We start from the raw sequence: 21590 nt of genomic DNA on the forward strand, positions 1-21590 counted from the left end.
TAAGGTCCGGAATGCACCTCTGTTAGTAAGGGAGTGATTGAAAGTTGAATTAGACAATCTCTTAGCCAAGTGCATCATTCAAGAAGTTGAAGCAACGGAGTGGGACTCTCCTGTTATTATGGCCCGCAAGCCAATGGGGAAGCCAGGCTCTGTGTCGGCTCGAGGGAGCTCAACAAAGCAGTTATTGTTGATCATTACCCTTTACCCAGCATAACTAAAATGGTGGATTCTCTTTCTCTTGAGGGGGCAAGGCATTTTTCTTCCTTGGACTTGACCTCCGCCTATCACCAGGCCGGGCTTCAATCAATCAATCAATCATAGCATTTGTAAAGTGCAGTACATACCTGTGAGGGTCTCAAGGCGCTGGGGGGGGGGATGCTGCTACTGTTCGAAGAGCCAGGTCTTGAGGAGTCTCCTGAAGTTTAGAAGGTCTTCGGTCTGCCGTAGGCGGATGGAGAGGGTGTTCCACATCTTGGCGGCGAGTTGGGAGAATGATCTGCCACCGGCGGTCATTCTTCGAATGCAGGGGACGGTGGTGAGGGCGTGGTCTGCGGAGCGGAGCTGGCGGGCGGGATTTTAAAGGCTGAGTCGTCTGTTGAGGTACGCTGGTCCGGTGTCGTGGAGTGCCTTGTGTGCGTGGGTGAGGAGCTTGAAGGTTATCCTCTTGTTGATGAGGAGCCAGGGCAGGTCTTTCAGGTGGGATGTGATGTGGCGACGGGAGATGTCGAGGATCAGGAGTGCTGAGGCGTTCTGGATGCATTGAAGTCATTTCAGGAGTTTAGCTGGGGCTCCTGCGTAGAGTGCATTGCCGTAGTCCAGTCTGCTGCTGTCGAGGGCCTGGGTGATCGTCCTTCTAGTTTCGGTGGGGATCCACTTGAAGATCCTGCGAAGCATGCGGAGAGCGTTGAAGCAGGAGGAGGAGACGGCGTTGACCTGCTTGTCCTACTCAACAATACGTTCATTCAAATGTTGCACCACGCCCATAATTCTACGAACATTACCAACTGTTGGGCGTGTGGAATTATGTCAGCTCATCAGAAAAAGAGAGGAACACCTTTCATTCCTCTGCCGTTTTCACACAATGGATCTTGTAGGGCCTGGTTTGCTCTGCTATGGGCATTTGAAGTTGCTAATATTACTTATGCTGAAGACTACATTTTCAACTTAATAAAGTGTGCTACCGTGATGAGGAAGGAGATCCACAAGCTAAAGTGACTGTATGGGAAATGGATGAGTATCGCCGAGGAAACTCCTCCATGCGTTGTTTTCCCAAACACTTGAACAGTCAAGGGGAATGGGTCTCCTGTCATAGCTGTTACCAGAGCACGAGCAGACCTATGTGTGAACAGTATTGGAAGTATTCCCTTGGGGAAATGCGAGTGTACTCTGGTTTTGAAGATTACTCTAGTAAACAACAGCAGTTTTATGTCACCAAACAATACTTACTTTATATGTGGGAATAACTATACAATGACATTTCTAAGAGCCGATCAAAGTGAAATATAAATCATGATGAGGTGGATCAGACTGACACTGCACTGCAGCAATATGTTGACTTTAATTTGGGATTGTTCTTCTTTATTGGTGCTGGCTTAAACAGCCGGAAAATCAGACGCTTAACACTTGTTGTAGAGGCTGTAACCAACCAAACAGCTATGGCACTTGGAAATATCACAGAAGAACTGCAAATTGCGAGGATTGTGGTGCTCCAAAACAGAATGGTCCTTGACGTGGTGTTGGCTGATCGTGGTGATGCATGTCACATCATCGGGAGCAGCTGTTGTGTTTACATCCCTGATCATGCCCCTTTAGTTTTGGATGCAATCTCTAAGCTGCATAAAATAGCTGCTGAGATTCATGCAGATTCAGGAACATGTACTTTAACTGGCTGGTTATGGACATTGTTCGTTACCCGGGGCTCGAAACTGTTGACAGTTCTATGTATATTTTTTGCGATCATCCTGTTATGCTGTTTATGTATACAATGTGGCCCGATGCTTTGTTCCTTTTGTGTTTCACTTTGTATACCCATCAAACACAATGTTAAGAAGTTAGTGATATGATGAAAATTGATGTGCAAGATTTTTCCTTGTTCCTACTAAATCATAGAGGTGTCTTCAGCTAATGCTAAAAGGGTCGTCTGTGGAAATTGGCAGAAATCGCTGCTAGCATGAGGTGAAGCCATTTTTTTTTGGCATCCATTTTAGTGAACCATGTGTTTGCCATGTGCTCCTTCCGCCTTCACTGTCGCCTGCTTTACTATTCTGCCTGAGTCATCAACTGTGGTTAACTCCTTCAGTACTGAGCCAGAGCATTGCGCATGCTCAGAAAGGCTTGTAGTTGTTAGAATGCACCTGTCTTAAGTATAACTGTCAGACTATTTCAACTGATGTAATCAGTTCCGTTAACCCTCCCACTCTGTTGACTAAGTATTTTCTACTTGTCCATATTTGTGAATAGCTATTCTTGTGTATACTTGTACCGCCTCTTTTTGAGTCTCCATGCTTACTCTGCAATAAAAGGTGTATATAAGCACCTTGGTTTCTGTATTCCATGTACTGCCTCATACATTGGCTGAGGGTTCTGTATCGATGTAGTCCCACTCATGGGTGATAGTAAAATATCTGCTTGATATTAAAGCTTCCGTGCCAATCTCTATTTTGTTAGTCCAAGGACCTGAGGACAAAGAAGGGAGAACCCCTGCCCCGGTGGGTCTCTGAAAAGGCTTGCTTCCACAAACCCACAGACATGAAACCAGAGACAAAGAGGTGCAATAGAAAAAAACAGCCATTTTCATTTTACACCCAGGATCTGGAACAAAATGTGCATACTCATCAGGACTGCCCCAGGCTTCGAAAAATCAAAAAAATATTACTAGACCTGCAGGTTGAGTGACTTGAATAATCTACTTGACATAATGGTAAAGCGGTCCATAAACTAGTCTCAAATTGTGTGATCATAGGCAAAAATTTTATTTCACCACATTCTTCAACTACCATATATGAGAACGCCAACAAATATGTGAGTTTAGCATGTCAGATGTGCAACAAACCTTTTGTTTGATTTAAAATACAGATTTTTTGCTCTGTGTATAATACAAATCTAGCCCACATAAGGCCCCGTGACTTGACACTTAGTTCACTAATAGTATTGTCATCAGGGTGGGCTAGGAATGTTTCTCAATTCAACTCTCAGTTTCATAATTTACTAAAGCATGATGGGATAGTGCACTGTCCTTTGCAGAAAGCACATTTCCATTTAAAAGGACACAAACTTTCCAACTGACATGCAGTTTTACAGATAAAACTATACGGCATCTCTGTGTAAAGCTGGTTTCAGCAAATATTCATCATTTGCACATCACCAAGTGAAGTGCTTTGATGTGTTTTGATCCTATCAAAATCTTTGTTCCCATCAACACTCCAAATTTTTTTTTTTAAATACTTCCCTAACTAATGAAATATATTTTGAAGTATTAGTACAGTTCATTTACAAGCAATTTAAATGTTGTGAGTTAGAAAAAAATGGCGTCCTACAGCCGTTCTTTCTCTACTGCTTGTACGCCAGCCAGACGGCTCACTTTACTCTTCTTTTCAAGACGGCAAAGCTAGAGGGTTTTGTAAACACTTATCTCCAGGATAAAATAAGCAGCAATTTTTAAGAAGACGTAAGCTGACATTTGACCCCTGTCTTTCAACACATCGCAAACATAACATGATAAAAAACAAGATCGAATGGCATTGTTATTGCTCATTCCCTTTCGGAACACCTGTTCTTCTTCAGGAGCTCTCTCGCCAGACCAGGTCAGTCGGCCCTAAAAATAGCCCGCCCTGATAAAATCTGAATCACTACAGTGAGTGGGCGAGTAGATTTCTTGAGGCTTGTGCCCAAATCCTAGTCCGATTTAGGAAACAGCTGAAGACACGCCTCTTTATAGAACACATCATGATGCTTTAACGGCACACCTCCGATCGCAGAACCCTGCTGCTCCTCCAATCACTCAACGTCTTTGCCTTTCACACTTTGCCTTTTGCCTATGTGTGTGTTATACAAAGACATTTGCAAGTTATGTTTGGCTTTTGATCCACTGTGAGAGCAAGTAAACACTTTAGGAGAATATGAAACTGATAACACTCAGTTAAGAATGGTCGAAATAGGTCTAAAACAAAAGAAAGAAAACCAAAATCACATAATGGAAATATATGTGTGATGAGCAACCTTCTAGCTCTCACACTAACAGCGCAGGAGAAGAGTGTCATTCCTGTCGGAATTCCTCCGTTTTAGAGCACATCCTTTGAACAAAATGTTTTTCACAGCTATTGGACTGAAAAAAACAAACTTTATTTTTTTTATAGACTTTCACATAGCGTCCTTTTCGGTATCAGAGCATTATACACTGAGGAAACACAAGGAGAACATACAAGAGTAATACATAAGTGGAGGAACAGAAAAGAACTAAAAAAGCGTAGAAACATATTCAGAGAGTAACTAAAGTCTGAGAAAGAAGCATCTTCATTGGGGAGGAATCTGTTCAATAGTAGAAACGTTGCTTCTCGTTTGAATGTGGCTGGTAAGCCATTGGATCTGCTCTCAGGAGGAAGCAAGCTCCAGATGTTAGGGGGAATTCTAGTTTGGAGGTCACTAGCGCTTGAACCGCTGTCTTGTGATTTGCAGTCAGAGAAAAGGTTTTATTTTCTTCAGTGTGTGCAGCTGGTAGTTGACGCCCCGGGTGGGGATGCAGGTGTGATTATCCATGGAAAGGTGATAGTCCAAGATTATTCCAAGCGATTTGTCTGAGGTTATGATACGAGGGTTGCCGTTCAGGGCTGTTAGATGTGAGAGCCATTCTTTGATGTTAGGAGTGTGGTTGGGTGGTGAGATTAAGAGGAATTCTGTTCTGAGATTGTTCAGTTTTAGGTGATGACGAGTTAGCCAGTGATGAGTTTTTGCCAGGGTGTTATTGAGGATGCTGATTTCTTCTGGAGAGGTGATTTTCTTATAAAGTTGAGTTTCATCTGCATACATGTGGTATGAGATGTTTGACGGTTCGAGGATCTCAGCCAGGGGTACCATGAGCAGGTTGAACAGGGTGGGGGAGAGTGAAGAGCCTTGAGGAACACCAATTGTGGTGGGTGTTTAGATGTATCGGACGTGGTTCATCATAATTCTTTGAGATCGGTAGTGTAGGAATGAAGAGAACCATTTTAATACAGCGCCAGAGAGACTTATTCTGTATTCTAGGAGGTTCAGGAGGTTGTCGTGTTTAATTAGCTCAAACTTAGCGGATTTATAAGCAGGATTCATTGCGGTCGATACGTTTCAGGGCGTCGTCAACAATGTAACCCATGGCAGTTTCAGTACTGTGACCCGGCCTGAAACCAGATTGGTATTGGTAGAGGAGTTGGAATTGCTCAATATGAGTGCATGGTTGTTGGTCTACGCCTTTTTTGAGAAGCTTGGGTGGTAGTTGTTAAGATTTGAGAGGTTGATGTTGGTTTTTTTTTAAGACGGGGAAGGAGACGACTTTGCTGGCAGGCGTGTTATGGGTGTGGATAGACGGAGGCTAAGATATCGCACGATAAGTTTAAGGACAACAAGCTGTAAATAATATCCACCCCAGTGATGACCAGCGTGCCGTGATACTAGGAAAAGAGTCAGGTGCAGCAACGGTGGAGGCCCAACGACCTTCGAGGTGTTGATGCTGTGCCCCACTGGATTCAAGATAGCCTGGCTGATGAGGATTATGAATCCGAAACCGGTCCCAGGATGCTTGTTTCTGGTCCAGGGAAGACATGGCTTGGCAGTTCGGGCTGTACTGTTCCCACGAGGCACAGGGTCAGACTGATTTGCATATAGCCATGTCTGAACTGGGGTGGCGGAGTGAGCTAAAGAACGGTGATGGATTAAACCCAGATCTGTTGACTGGGGGTGAGTGTTTGATTTGTTCAAGTGCTCCGTCCATCATCCCCTTTTGTATCCCATTGTCCGGTCAAACAACAGACAATACGGAAGAGTTACCGTTTTAAATATTTTACCATGCGAATTTCGAAGGAAGTCGCGAGGGGGTTACAGAGCGAACAAAAGACCCTCAGACCTATCCCAAATATATAGAAACGGGAATAAATCCAGAGCAGTGTGAAAAGGACATGAAATAAGGATTCCTATGTATGAGGCAACCATCCAGTGCCGTAAAATAGGAGAGACTTATTCTTCAGTCTTGATAGAGATGGCACATTACTGAAAAAAAGCCATCGAAACGCGTCGACGACTAAAAACCGCATAATCGAGTAATCAAGCTTATCCTGTGAGCAACATAAATCAAGCGGGTCTAGGATTGAGTTTTGAATTATGGTCTTGATGTGTAAATTTTCATGACAAATTGTACTGTCTATGTTTGTCTCTCCCCTTTTTTAATTACCTAACCTTTTTCATGTTATTGTTTTAATTCAGTTGATACTTTGTGTCTGCAATACCAGGTGTAGCATGAGAAATTACGAATTGTAGATGAATTTTAGATGAACTGTGACTGTGATGATATTGTATAGGGTGTTTATGGGACTATAATTTGTTTTTAAATGTTTTACAGGCTTTGTTTTTAATATACAAATAAATTTCAAATACTTTATATACAAAAATGTTTTGCCATTTGGGCTTAATTTTTCAGCATTTTCGCCAAGGAAATTTTCTGATTTCACTGTTGATGATCTTGATGCATAAGGGGAGCAGGGCATGTTTCATCTCGTTGAGGAGTTTGGAGGATGAGGGTGAATAAATTGGTTATATTTCAGAGAAGATAATATTTTTAAAATTATGGATTCATTGAAAGTCTTAAAGATGGACAAAGAGGCACTGTTTGGGGAGGGGCTTTCATGGTGTTTTCCCTCAGGTATGGGTGGGGGGGTGAGGTGGAGTGGTTATGAGGGATAAGAGCTTCTTGGCGTTATGGGAATCATTGTCGATTAAGTTTGTGTTCTCGATAAAGAAGGAGGGAAATACATCACTGCTGGAGAGAGCTGACTTTTTAGATACAAGGGGATTACAATTACTAATGAGGGAGGACAGCAGCACACTGCTTCACCTCCCAGCACAGTCCACCCCTTAGCAGTATGGTAAATGTAGTTCACTTGAAATGCTTGCTTGAATTTTTGCTGGTGTTTCACGAAAGTAGGTGCAGGTTAGTGCTGTGAATCTTATATTTCGTATTAGCATGATTTTGATAATTTCAGACAATTGTTTGGGACGGTTTGTGGCTTTGTTGAGTTGTTATCTGAAGATGCTTTGTAACTTCTGATAAACTTGTTACGGATTTTCCTTCTTTGTCTCAGTAGATTGGAGTTGATCGTAGAGGTTGAAAGTCTCTATGACCTTTCTGCTGACCTCAGTGAGCGAAGTTCTTCATTGAGGCGGAACTGAACCAAGGTTTGGACTTTTAGATCTGGACTCTTTTCGAATTGTTTGGGAGCAAGGGCATCCATGATGTTGGATATGAAGTTGATACAGTTATCAGTGAGATCTTGCGTGTCTGAGATGTTAGTGGATGGAGATCACATGTTGTTGCTAAGAGTGGACAACGTAAGAAGGTTAATATTTCTAGTGGCTCTTACCAAGCTTTTGGCTTTCATCGGTTGTCCTTTGTAGATATCTGTCCTTTCTACTATGGACAACATGATGCAATGGTGGTCTGTCCAGTCATATAGTAATGTAGATCTAATTTGAAAGGTGCTCTCCTTTGCTGGTATTAGGTCTGATGTAGCACCTTTGTTATGAGTTGGGCTGTTGCATGCTTGAACCAAGTTGAGGTCTTGGACAAAGGATATGAAGCTATTCACCAAAGGGGTGTGTGTGTCGTTCAATTGATTTTGAAATCGCCAAGAAAAATCTGGCTGTTGTGTGATCCATTGTTGGTAGAGATGACCTCCATAATTTGTTTGATGAATGCGCGATTGTCTCCAGGAGGGTGGTAGATCATCTGCAGTGTACGTAATGCGCAGTCTGCAGTTGAGATATTGATCTCAAGGTATTCGCAGGAGGACAGTGATTGAATTAGAATTTGTTTTATTGAGAGACTGACTCAATGGATACAGGCAGTGCCACCACTGGGGCGGCCAGAGCGGTCCAAACGAATGATGTCATGGCTGGGAGGTACCAGGATGTTCAATATGGGGATGAGGATCCGTTAAGGCATGTTTCCGTGAGCAGTAGGAGGTCTAAAAGCTAAAGCTAAAGCTTTTTCCACACACAGTGCAATCAAAGGGCTTCTCACCAGTGTGGATTCTCTGGTGACGTTCCAACTCTGACTTATACACAAAGCTCCTTCCACACTCGCTGCAGAGAAAGGGTTTCTCGACTTCACCCTTGTGGATTTTTAGGTGGCGTTTGAGTCCTGTTCGGGAAGTAAAGCCCTTCCCACATTCAGTACACGGAAAGGGCTTCCAATCATTTCGAACTCTCTGGGCTTGTTGATCTTCTGATTTAAACACAAAGCTCTTTCTAATATGGATTTTTTGATGACGCAGAAAATCTGACCTGAAAACAAAGGTCTTACCACACTCACTGCAGGGAAAGGGTTTCTCAATTGCACCCATGTGGATTTTCAGGTGGCGTTTGAATCCCGCTTGGTGAGTAAAGCTCTTCCCACTCTCGCTGCAGAGAAAGAATTTCTCGATTATACCACTGTGGCTTTTCAGGTGGCGTTTGAGTGCCGTTTGGTTAGTAAAGCTCTTATGACATTCAGTACAGGGAAAGCGCTTCTCATCATTTTGAATTGTCTGTTCTTGTTGAACGCGTATTTTAAACGCAAAGCTCTTATTAATATGGATGTTTTCGTGACGCTGAAGATCTGACTTGTACACAAAACACTTCCCACATTCGGAGCAGGGAAAGCATTTCGCAACCTCGCCTCTGTGTATTTTCAGGTGATGTTTAAGCCCTCCCTGCTGAGTAAAGGTTTTCCCACATTCATTGCAGGTAAAGGGTTTCTCACCGGTGTGACTTCTGTAATGAAGCCGAAGAATTGACAAATGAGTAAAACTCTTCTGACATTCAGTGCATGATAATGTCTTCTCACCAGTGTGGGTTTTCTGGTGCCGAAGAAGACAGGATTTCTGAGTAAAACTCTTCCCACAATAGGTACAAGGAAAGCGCTTCTTTTCAGTATTATATTTCTGATTGTAAAGACGATTCCCAATTCTTTTAAATTCCTTTTTACCATCCATGAAGACAGTTCGCTCGTCATCAATTTGAAGTATGTGGGTCTTGCTTTCATTACACGTAGTGCACTCTTTCACAAGTATACTTCCCAAGTCTGACATACCTGACGTAGAATGAAAAAAAATATATTAGGAAATATATAGTCTTCTAAATTAAGCAAAACAATATATTTTTTGCCACTTGTGAAAGAGGGACAGTCCACATTACAGATAAGCATTCAATGACAGTCTAGTAGCAGAAAGATGCCACAGTGGTCTCCGACGGGCAGGTGCCAGCATGTGCACTGAATGAAAAATGTTAATCTGCCGCATTACTGGCAAAAGTCAAGAAGTCCACCTGAAGCAAGTGCTGGGAACCTTGAATGAAAAACATGTGCCAGTCCGTGAAATGCCTGGCGAATGGCCAGTGGTGTAAACATTGCATGATTTTAATCAGGCTAGAGCTCAAAAACAGCCAATATTTTATCCAACAGATTCCTCCGAGTAGATGACAGCCTGGTTGTTATCATGTGAAAAACATTTAGTAGATACTATGTTCTGTGTATTGTGGAGTCTTTCAAATGTTTCAAAAGCATCCTACAGGATTACCTATACGTTTTAAGTTTGGCCACAGACAGTTTTAGTTCTCTTCCTGAGAACATATCAATAAAATATACAATACTTTAGTTTAGACCCTGTAGCTGTTGCTTGCTTTGCACCAGTCACCTTCAGCCAAAGCTTGTGGAAAATGTAATTTAAAGGTAGAGCACTTTGCACTTTCATATTTTTCGGTGGTGAGTGGCAAAGGGGTCTATCTCCTAGATCAGGAAGCAGCTTCCCACATCACCAGTCTGCAACTCCACAGTCAGGCCCTGAAGAAAAGTAGAGGAGTGAGAGGGTTCTACTGGAGGATTTGGGGCCAGAGGCAGCAGCCCCAGATCCAACACCTGGCTCTGAAGGACACCTGCCTTAGCTTGCTGGACGGCAAGTTAACGGTGGGCCTACTAAGGCCACATTCTGCAAGATGCAGAGAGGGTGCCCAACCCCAGAGGGCCTGAGGCAGCAGTCCAAATCCCAGGCGGCGATGACACCTCTGGCGATCCCCCTATTTATTGGGAAACATCCTCCTCTATGGTGAGCTTAAGGTGCCTGTGCATGGGGCAGCACTTGTGCTGGTGGTTCCTTCCAACTGGGTTTGGCTCACAAGATACCCCTGGCAGGACTTCCTTTGACAGGCTTGTCACCCACTTTTATTGGTCCCGGACGAGCAAAGTTTCATATGCTTTCTGTAGGACTTGTCTCACCTGCCAAGTCAGTGAGAAGACAGGGAAGAAGCACACAGTCCCTGTGACTCCCATGCCTGTAGGCACTCCCTTTGAACAATCAATCAATCAATCAATCAATCAATCAATCAATCAATCAACCAATCAATTAATCAGGATTTGCATAATGTGGCTGCATCACCCATGAGGTTCCAGAGGGGCTGCGAGAGCGCGCTGCCTGTTCCTCTTTTGGTTGAACGTCCAGGTCTTGAGGTCCTTTCTGATCTGCAGGAGCGATGGTGAGGCTCTGAGGTGCAGGCAGAGGGTGTATCAGGCCTTGTCTGCCAGGTGGGAGAAGGAGCGGCCTCCACTGTTCGTCCGGTGGATGTGTTGGGTGGCTGCTAGGGAGAGGAATTCGGAGTGGAGTTTCATGGTAAGTTGGTGGAAATTCAATTGATTGTTGAGGTACGCTGGTCTTTTATTGTGTGTAGCGCCTTGTAAACGTGGGTGAGCAGCTTGAACTGGCATCTCTTCGCAACGGGTAGCCAGTGGAGCTTCCTGAGGGGAGGGATGATGTGCGTCCGTCAGGGGAGATACAGGAGGAGTCTGGCTGCTATGTTCTGGATGGGCTAGAGTTGGCTGGAGATTCCTACGTAGAGGGAGTTGCCGTAGCCTAGTCTACTGGTGATGAGAGCTTGTGTGATCGTTCACCTGGTTTTGGGTGGGAGCCATCTGAAGACATTCCTGATCATTTAGAGGGTGAGGAAGCAAACGGAGGTGATGGTGCTGACCTGCTTCTTCATGGATAGCTGGTCGAGTGTGATACTGAGGATGCGGGTATGTTTGGTGGGTTTGGGCCCAGTTCAGGTGGCCTCCATTCATGGTTCAGGGGGTATCCTTGTCTTTCTGAAGATGAGCACTTCTGTCTAGTCGGTGTTGAGTTTGAAACAGTTGTTGTTCATCCAGGCAGCCACGTCTGTCATGCATCTTTGGACCTTGTCCTTGGTGGGCACTGGGTCGTTGGTCATGGAAAGGATGAGTTGGGTGTCGAAAGGGTGGGCATCAACAGTGTGGGGTCCTTGGGTCCCAAAACCGCCTTGGGAAACAGATTTACCCTAGGTTTGGAGGACCATGCCACATGCTACCCAGAGGCCATCCCTCGGTGGAACATAACTGCACCTGCTGTGTCCTTGATGGGGATTTTTACCAGAGTGGGTTTCCCCAGAGAAGTGGTGTCAGACAGGAAAATTCATTTCATGTCCACATTGAAGTCTATGTGGAAGGAATGTAGGGTAACCTATAGTTTCTCCACACCTTATTGAGAGATTCAACAAGACCTTCAAGGGCATGATTATGGGTCTACTCTTTGCATACAGGGAGGTAGCACAGAAAAAAGCAGGATTCAGCCCTCTTAAACTCTTCTAGGGTCACCCTGTAAGGGGCCCTTTCAGTTTAGTGAAGAAGGGGTGGAAGCAAGCTCCCAAGAAGCCCTCCCAGGATGTTGTTAGCTACACACAGCCTAACCTATAAGTTCCCCACACCTTAACACCTCCAGACTAATAGGCATATTGAGAGATTCAACAAGACCCTCATGGACATCATTATGAGCCATACAGAGTCAATGAAGCGGAAGCGAGACGTCCTCTTGCCATGCATATTCTTTGCATACAGGGAGGTAGCACAGAAAGTAGTAGGATTCAGCCCTCTTAAACTCTTCTAGGGTCACCCTGTAAGGGGACCGCTCAGTTTATAAAAGGAGGGGTGGGAGCAAGCTCCCGAGAAGCCCTCTCAGTATGTGGTTAGCTACATGCTAACCTTCTGAAACTAAATGCAGAAGGTCTGGAAGAAGGCTTCCGATAACCTACAAGCTAGCCAGGAGGTGATTAAGCAATGGTAGGAGGGGTAAAAAAGCAATTGTTACGGCGTTCCATCTCCAGATAGGGAATGGACTTTAAGGTGGAACACCGTCCCAGGTCAGACTACACCAATGCTGATGATATGTATCTCTAGGTTTTTCCACCTTAGTGATGAGAGCTCCCATGAGATTTGGTAGTCCCCTTCACTTTCAGCTGGCGAGGTGTGGGAGCATGTGTTAGACTGGTCAGCCTAGGGATGGTCTTCCCCAAACCTTTTGCCCTCACCCCTCCTATTTTAGCTGATCTCATTTTAGCTGGCCTTAGGATTGTGCACACCTTAATACTACTAGCCAGTGCTAAAGTGCTTGTTCTCTCTCACTAAAACATCGCAGAATTGGCTTATACCCACTTGGCACATTTAATTTACTTGCAAGTCCCTAGAAGTGTGGTACCCTAGGTACCCAGAGCCTGTAAATTAAATTCTACTAGTGTGCCTGCAGCACTGATCGGACCACCCACTTAATCAGGCCTTCTAAACATGGCTCTGTAGCTTGTGTGTGCAGTTTTAAACCACCATTTTGACCGGGCAAGATTAACCTTTTGCCCGGCCCCAACTTTGCATTAGAAAATAGGACCTCCATTGTAGGGACCTGTATTCGACCTCATTGTCACAGGTTCAAATCCCGGCTGGTCCACTCAGCCTTTTATTCATCTGTGGTCGATAAAATGAGTACCATTGAGTTGGGTAATAAAAAACATCTGTTATCCAGCGCCAAGATACCTCCGGGTGAATATGCGTTTTACAAATACACTTTATGTTATGTTACATAGGACTGCGCAAAGACCCCATGTAATCTACATGAATAAACAAAAACTTAAATGACCGAGTACAGCAGACACAAAATCAGCCGGTAAAGTTGACAATCAGCTGAGTCCAACAAAAAAGTTCCCAATCAACTAAAGTGGCAAAGGAAAAGTACAAGCATAGTTCAGAGGCTGGGGTGAAAGGATCGAATCTCGGTCTCCCAGTAGGGTATCATGGCATCAGCGTTCTCTAGTCTCTCAAGGAATCCCACCACCCGAATGTTGTTGCGGATCACCCGGCCTTCTACATCTTCAGCAACAATTCTCCAAGTTTCTTGAAGTGTTCGGAGAGATCTTGGGTACACGTTCCTTGAGCTTCCCAGAGGTGCAATGTCCTACAGTGTCTGTTACTCTAGACAGACCCTCCAGGATTTTGCGATTTCGCGGTTTGCTGCGAAATCGGCACTTTTGTAAAAATGCAGCGATGTTTTCAAAAAGTGCCCGCGAAATCGGCACTTTTGTAAAAACGCCACCATTTTTACAAAAGTGCCCCATAATAGCAATCAGGAGAGGTGGAGGGGGCATGCCACACCCCAAACAACCAGCGCGACTAGGCTCAATATGTAGGTCAGGGAACAGGTATCCCAGGAAGGTCACTTCTGATGTCACTGTGGGTCAGTTCAGACTCGAGGAGGGCGAGTTCATGGGCCCAAGAAGGCCCCAGCACATCAATTCAGGGGGCTCTTTCCTTTGTGTCAGTTAATGTCCCCAAGGGTATCTGCTAATACTGCCTAGCCAGTTTAAGTATCATGCCCTAAGGGTCACGTGACTCGCTCTACATTTCCTTTAGTCGTGCACTTCTACTTTCAGGCTGTTCATCCTGTCTTTGGTTGCGGACACATCACCTGTAAATTAATCTGCGAGGCAGAGTTAACCCTGCAGTGCCTGCAGCTTCTGCTGAACCGATCCGTTGACTGCTTCGAGGCTTGCAGATGCACTAACCCTCCATGATGGGAATGCTTGATTATGAAAGTTGAATTTCTGCGACTTGACTCTGGAAAGTGAATGAATGTAAGTGACAAGACAAGCAGCGCTTTGCTGTATTGCTGTTTTGGGGCTTTGTTGGTGCTTACGAAGAAAAGCATGTTTGCGCTCGGATCATTTGATATGGCACAGAATCGAGGCTGTGCATGGACTTTGTTCTGCTCTTGAGTTCCCGTTTCAGTGCTGTGCATGATCGCACTTCTATGAACCTTTTAGCTGAGTTCATGGCTACTTTGCATTTGTGGTTAAACTTAATGGTTACTGCATTAAGATCTTGGTTCAGCGAGATACATTGTTTCCCAGATTTCGAAAGTCTCCTTAAAATGTTATTTTTTTTTAACATAAACATGTACGCATTGGGAGATAAAGTATTTGAGATGCAGCATACATGCCTTTTTTATGAGACAAACTGGGTTTGGGTTGAGAGAGCAGGAAGCAATGGCGCTCTAAGCAGTATGATCTCTTGATAGGACTGGTCGTGCAGTGGGCATGCGGTGCAAACAGGACAGGGGAACACAAACCCAGAGAACCACCCCTGCAGCGGAAAAGGAGGACCTAATCCGAAAGTAAAGGAGAACGGATCCTGTGCACACGCTGGTGAGTTGTCCTGAAGTCAGAATGCTAATTCTACATAAAATGGAAAGCACGTAAAAGGTTCAAAAGGATCAAAACACAAAGTTTCATGTAGGTGAAAATTGTTTTTATATAGGTCAATTGTTGGTCAGTACAGAAAATAATAGCCAGCCGACACATGTTTCGTCACACCGTGTGGAAGATGTTGCTGTGCTATATCGAAGTCCAAGCAAAGTACGGAAGACGTGGTTGCGACTACTGGATGCACAGTCGGCCACTTGGTAATAAGTACGGTAGACGACCAGGCCCCCCGTGCCAAAGGTAGGAAAAGGAATAATGGATGGGTACGTCCAGGATTGAACGAGGTGACCTGGGTCAGAGGATCAGAAGACGCATCCGGTGCATGCGTCCGTGTTGCCTGTTCTGGGTAATGGTTTGAATTTATGAACGGTACTGTATTTGTGATAAGTACTAATTTGTTATAAAATTATATTTACTATAATATTTGCGACATGCCTGTTTCTAGCACGCTTTGTCGGATGTGTTACTTTTTCGGAGGTACCAAAATGGATTTAGAACGCAGTCAGCCGGCTCCCCCTGAGGGGACACTGAATAGGTACATGTACATTAAAAACTGTATTTCTTCCATAATGTATAGTGCACTGTTGAATAAATACACAAAAAAGGATCCTAATTTACGATGGCCAATAAATGGGTCATTTGACCATAGGAAGATTCAATATGTGAAACAATGTGCGTTCAAGCATAAAAGTAGACAAGATATGTTTGATTGTGTACGAATGTGGGAGAAAGACGCGCATGAGAGAGTGAGAAAAGAGCAAACTATAGCAGATAAAGAACAGCACAAGAAAATGTATATGAAAGCGCTGAAAATGAAGAATAAAGAGATGAAGGAATTAAAAAGGGAAAGAGGATAGGGAAAGTCGTCTCGAGGTAATTGGCCAATACCCTGTGCGGTGCCCCCTTTATCCTGAACTTAATAAACCTCAGGATGATTCAATTTTGTTAGATCGATCTCCGCCTCCATATACTTTTCCCTCTGCACCCGATTAGATGTTGATGCATCTCTCTTAGATCGGAAAGGGGCAGATGCAGAAGGTAAACAGCAGACTCGCGGTACCACTTCTGCTCCAGATCTTATAGCAATGGTTCAGCACTGGCCAGCATCAGAGGAGTTATATTTTGTGAATCGTTTACTGGGGAAGTAATACATAGTTTTAGGAAACATTCCGATAATCTAGAGCCTGCTGATATAAAATCTGATCATACACAATTGAATGACAGACTTTTTCTCCCTTCCCAGGAGGGCGATTTAATTAGACGAGTGGTAAAACTACGAACTAATGGATTCAGTTTGCGAGAGGAGAAAAAGGCAGCTGGTGCACTTCCAGCTGAACAAACAGATCAGACCCCCATGCCACGTGCTGCAGATCCAGGGACAGATAAGGATGAAAGTAATTCTGTGGTTCATGGGAAACCTATGCGTGAAGCTGCACCGTTATATGTTCCTCCTAGGCGTGCGGGAACCAACGATAATAAAGATTCAACTGATGTGAAGGGCTATTTTGTTTATAATTGGGTTTATACTCTTTGTAGTAGAGCGGATGTCATGGCTCTTAAAGCTGCTTTGCCTGACCGGCGAAAAATCTGGCTGCTTTTTACGAAGAAGTTGAAGGAGCTATTAGTACTTGCACTATGACTTTGCCTGATATTGACATGTTTTTGGGCTTATTTTCCCCCTGATATGTGGAGATTAATTTGGAAAGTAGACGATCATACAGTTTTTGGAGATACTTGGGTGGAAATAGGGAGAAAAGATGCAGCGAGACAACCTGCTGCACAGAAACCGCAACAAGTGACATTAGACCTTACAAAGACTATAATAACTAAGTTAAAAATTCTTATACCTCTTAAAAAGATAGATTGGACTATGTTAGCGTCTTGTAAGCAGAAAGTGGGTGAATCAGTTTCCGATTTCTTTACATGTTTTGAGGAGACATTCCATGACTGTAGTGGGAAGTCATTGACAGATGACACGGGCAAGCATTTGTTCGTTGATAAATTTGTCGCAAACATGTTGCCAGAATAGCTAGTCGCCTGAAGGCCAGCGAGAGTTCATGGATAAGTCTTCCCCAGCCTCTCTTTTGACTATGGCTCAGTATTATGAACGTCAGGAATTGAAAGAGAAAGGCAAAGAGGATAAAAAGGCTAAAGATTTAAAGACTAAAGTTATGTTAGCTCAGGTTCATAGTCCATCTTATAGAGGTGGTGGTAGAGGCGGATATGCAATGTATCGTCCTGGTGCACCCTCTTTCGCTCGAGAAACTTTGTCTTCCGATCAATGTGCTTATCGTAAGGAGATTGGACATTGGTGTTTTGAGTGTTCCTTTTTGCAATTACAGCAGTATCAGCGTGGTAGAGGATATATGTGAAGCCGCCCAGGGACCTTAGGAAGTAGGGGAGGTATGGATAATCGTACTAGGTTTGAGGCAGTTGAGCATACTCAAAATTCCTCTAATGCTTTTGACAGGCGAAATCAATATTAAATGTCCGATTATTCAACTGATGATTCGAAAGACTCTAATTATGCATTGGAATCCCTAGGATGGGGTAAAGAACCAGTTGAGGTCCCAGTAGATCAGAAGGGTCCCTATGTTAATGCAAACATAGGGTTGTCGTTTTTTGGTTGACACAGGTGCTACTCGTAGCGCCCTGTCTAAACAATTGGTTCCTAGGGCTCCCCTCTCTGGCTTAACAATAACATCAATAGGATTGGATGAGACACCTTCCCTTAGCCCACTGTCACAGCCGCTTGCATTTCAAGTTGATAAATTCACTGCAACCTGTCCTTTTTTGCTTTCCCTGCAGCCTGTCCTTTTTTGCTTTCCCCTAACATACCGGACAATATTGTGGGTCTTGATATGCTCAAAATTTTCGTGCTAAGATACGTTGTTCCCCAGAAGGTGTGCATGTTATTGTAAATGATAACTATCCCGTATTTGAGAGGTCTTGTCTCCTTAAAGAAAATATTGCTTTGGCATCACTACCTAGTACTTTGTGGACTACATCAGATACCAATGTGGGACAAATTGTTATAGCACCAGTCCATATTCAAGTGAAGGAGAGCGCTTCATTGCCTCGACTGCCTCAATATAAAATATCTCGAGAAGGTGAAGTGCCACTAATACGTATTGTTCAAGATCTGATTAGAGTAGAAGTTGTGGAAGAAGTCCCTTACAATATTTGTAAAAGTCCTATCCTTCCCATCTTGAAAAAAGACACTGATACATAAATATATGGGTTTATCATTGACTTATGAGAGGTTAATAAGATTATAGTGCCCCAATACCCGGTAGTCTCTGACATCACAACACTTCTTACTATGGTTCCTCCGACTGTCACTACGTTCAGTGTGATCGATTCTTCTTGATACCTATTCACCCTGACAGCCATTATTTGTTCGACTTTACTCTGAATAATCGAGTCCTAGTATTTACAGCCAGGCATTGAAAAGACAGCTTGATTCTTTCCCTGTGTCAAAAGGGGTGGCTCTCATACAATATGTTGATGACAACTTGTTGGCTGCTGATATCCCTGAAGAGTGTGAAGAAGGTACACTGTTATTGCTCTCCTTTCTTGCATCTCACCATCACAAGGTTTCCCGTAAGACATTGCAGTATTGTAGACAGCAGGTTACCTATTTAGGTCACCTCCTGTCTAAGGAGGGACGTGCACTCATACCAGATAGCATTCAAGCTATTTTAGACACGCCTGTGCCCTGTACTCAGAAGGATGTTTGTGCACTGATTGGCCTTACTTTTTTCTGTAGGCAGTGTATTCCTAGCTTTACTCACATTGTTAAACCCTTGTTGGCCCTTTTGACTAACGACACTCCGATGCCTCTCCTATGGACTACTGAATGCCAAAATGCTTTTCAACAGTTGCGTCAAGATCTATGTTCTGCACCAGTATTAGTAACTCCAGACTACACTAAGGCTTTTACATCTATGTACATGAGAGAGATGGTTGCAGTCTCTCAGTTTTAACACAGACACGCTGTGATAAGCAGTGTCCTTGTGCATATTTCCCGGTTGTCCTTGAACCACTTGCTCGTGCGTTGCCTGGGTGTTTTCGTTCTGTGGCAGCGGCAGCTGTGTCCATAAGTCAGACTGAGGGAATAGTCTTGTCACATAGATTGCTTGTGTTAGTACCCCATGCAGTTGACGCCCTGTTGAACCAAAGAAAAACATAGCACTTAACTAGTGCTCGCTTGATAGGATATGAATTCACACTTTTGGCTCCTCATATCACCTTGAAAAGATGTTTGACCCTTAATCCGGCTACTCTATTGCCATTCCCAGCTACTCATGAGCGGGCTTCCTACAGCCTACAGTCCTTCTGAGGCGTGAGCCGGGAGAGACCAACTCGCAAGACAGTAGCTATAAATGTTAACTCTTTAGGTTTTAAATTGTTTTTAATATTTTGCCAATATTGCACTTACTTGAGGATGCACCTTAGAGGGGGCTCTGCAGTCCTGGGGTCTGCTCCGAGTTGCGGCACTGCCATCTTGGGTGGAGTCGGGTGAGCGGGCTAGTCGTCACTGGCCGGGGGGATAAAGGTGAAGATAGTACAAACGCGCAGCGGGCGCGCCTTAGGCAAGTAAGTCCGTGCCGGATCCGCGCCTAGTGCCACAACCCCTGGTCATTTTTTAACAACAGCACAGAGCTTGATAACATACTCACAAGAGGAATTGCTCATGCTGAAGCAAAGGTTGCATTTTTTCTGTCATGCAGCTCTTGATTTAAGGAAAGAGCCTAAGACCTATGAAAAATGTAACATACTTTTTAGCTATGAGACACCGAGGAATCTAAATTCTCACGTTAAAAAGTCCAAGATGGCAGCTGAGTTGATAGCACTAACAGGAGCATGTGAGCTTAGTACTGATTTTTCTGTTAATATCTACACTGATAGCCGATATGCTTTTGGAGTGGCTCATGATTTTGGGCTACTCTGGAAGGAAAGAGGCTTCCTTACATCACATGGGACACAAATACTGCACGGGGAATTGGTATGTAATCTCCTTACTGCCCTGACATGTCCTAAGAAAGTAGCGATTGTTAAGTGCAGTGCACACAAGAAAGTAACTGATAAAATAGGGCAGGGCAATGCCTTCGCGGATCACACAGCCCATGAGACTGCAATGTAGCGAAGCACTACATCTATGTACATGGTTAAGTCACAGGCTGAACGTTGGCATGATGCCAGGCAAGAGGTGCTGGACATGCAGCGATCTACCTCTGCTGAAGAATTAGACCAATGGTCTAAGGAGGGAACATTGGATGATGAGGTCTGCAGGAGGAATATTTTATTTATTATTTATTTATTTAGGGATTTGTAGAGCACCTGGTGACCCGAGGGCATCCCCGCGCTAAAACTGTGAAGGGAAAGCCAGGGAGGGGGAAAGGGGAGGAGCGAAAATTTACTTAGGGAAGAGCAGCGTTTTAAGTTGTTTGCGAAAGCGAAGGTAGCAGGGTTCCAGTCGCAGGCTGCAGGGAAGTAGGTTCCAACGGGAGGCTGCCTTTACGGAGAAGCGACGGCCTCCAGTGCGTGCCCTCCTATACTTGGGGACATTCGCCAGTCGTTCGTTGTCTGATCGTAGTGACCTCGAGGCTTTGTACGGGGTAACCATTTCTTTCAGGATGGAGGGGCCTTGTCCATTTAGGAGCTTGTGGGAGATGCACATAGCCTTGAACTCGATCCTTTCGCGTACTGGCAGCCAGTGGAGTGCTTTGAGGGCCGGTCTTGCGGAGGATCTGGGGGGGAGGCTGAGCAGCATCCGAGCAGCTGCATTTTGCGTTCGTTGCAGCTTAGCCAGGGTGGATTCGGGGGCATCAAGATAGACGGCATTACTGTGATCCAGTCGGGAAAGAACAAGTCCCTGAATCAGCAATTTCCTGGAGGAGGGGGGGAGTAGTGGCAGAATCTTGCGGACAGACCGCATGAGTCCAAAGCAGGTACCAGCTGTTTTAGTAGCTTGGGTCCTCATGGTTAGGTCTGGTTCCAGCCAGACCCCTAGGCTCTTAAGTTCTTTCTTAGGGGAGGGCACCTCACCTAGGGTGTTGGGCCAAACAGAAGGTGGAATAGATGTCCATTTCTTGCCCATCAGCATGACCTCTGTTTTAGACCCATTTAGCTTAAGCGAGGATTCGCACATCCAGTGGTGGATCTGCTGGAGGCAGCGCAGAAGACTATCTGGGTGCTGGTCTAGGTGTGACAGTGAAACGACCAGTTGTGTGTCGTCTGCATAGCTTACGATCTTAAATTCGAAGGGGGCAACTACATCTTCCAGAGGAGCCATGTATGCGTTAAAAAGGGTAGGGCTCAATGAAGAGCCCTGGGGAACCCCATTTACCAGAGGGAGCGAGTCAGACCGAGATCAGCCATCCCAGACCTGAAAAGAGCGGCCCGAGAGAAAGGACTCTAGCCACGCCACGCTGTGCCCCCGAGTCCCGACTTCGCCAGCCGGTGGAGCAGGACACGGTGGTCCACCGTATCAAAGGCTGCACTAAGGTCCAGGAGGATCACTGCCACTGATCCCCCTGAATCCAAAATGCACCTTGCCTCCTCGATGACAGCGAGGAGGGCGGTGTCCGTGCCCTGGCCAGGACGAAACCCAGTTTGGGACTGATGCAGCAGTTTATTTGATTCAAGGAACTGGGATAGCTGTGCGTTGACCAATTTTTCGGCAATTTTGCTGATGCCAGGAAGGAGCGATATTGGTCTGTAATTGGCTAGGTCGGACGGGTCTAGTTGGGGTTTCTTTAGCAGAGCTTTGACAACCG

The 21590-nt window shown here is 44.7% G+C and overlaps 1 protein-coding gene across 1 annotated transcript; it reads right to left on the bottom strand.

The window, feature by feature from the left end:
• Nucleotides 1-8207: 8207 nt before the first annotated feature.
• Nucleotides 8208-21106, bottom strand: LOC144805192 (uncharacterized). Its single transcript, XM_078671949.1, has 3 exons — nucleotides 20860-21106; nucleotides 8845-9313; nucleotides 8208-8526 (listed from the first exon to the last, which is right to left on the bottom strand). The coding sequence occupies exons 1-3, from the start codon at nucleotides 21104-21106 to the stop codon at nucleotides 8208-8210; spliced, it is 1035 nt and encodes a 344-aa protein (XP_078528075.1).
• Nucleotides 21107-21590: the final 484 nt, after the last annotated feature.

This window comes from Lissotriton helveticus, chromosome 1_2 (genome assembly GCF_964261635.1).
Source record: "Lissotriton helveticus chromosome 1_2, aLisHel1.1, whole genome shotgun sequence".
Lineage (NCBI taxonomy): Eukaryota > Metazoa > Chordata > Amphibia > Caudata > Salamandridae > Lissotriton > Lissotriton helveticus.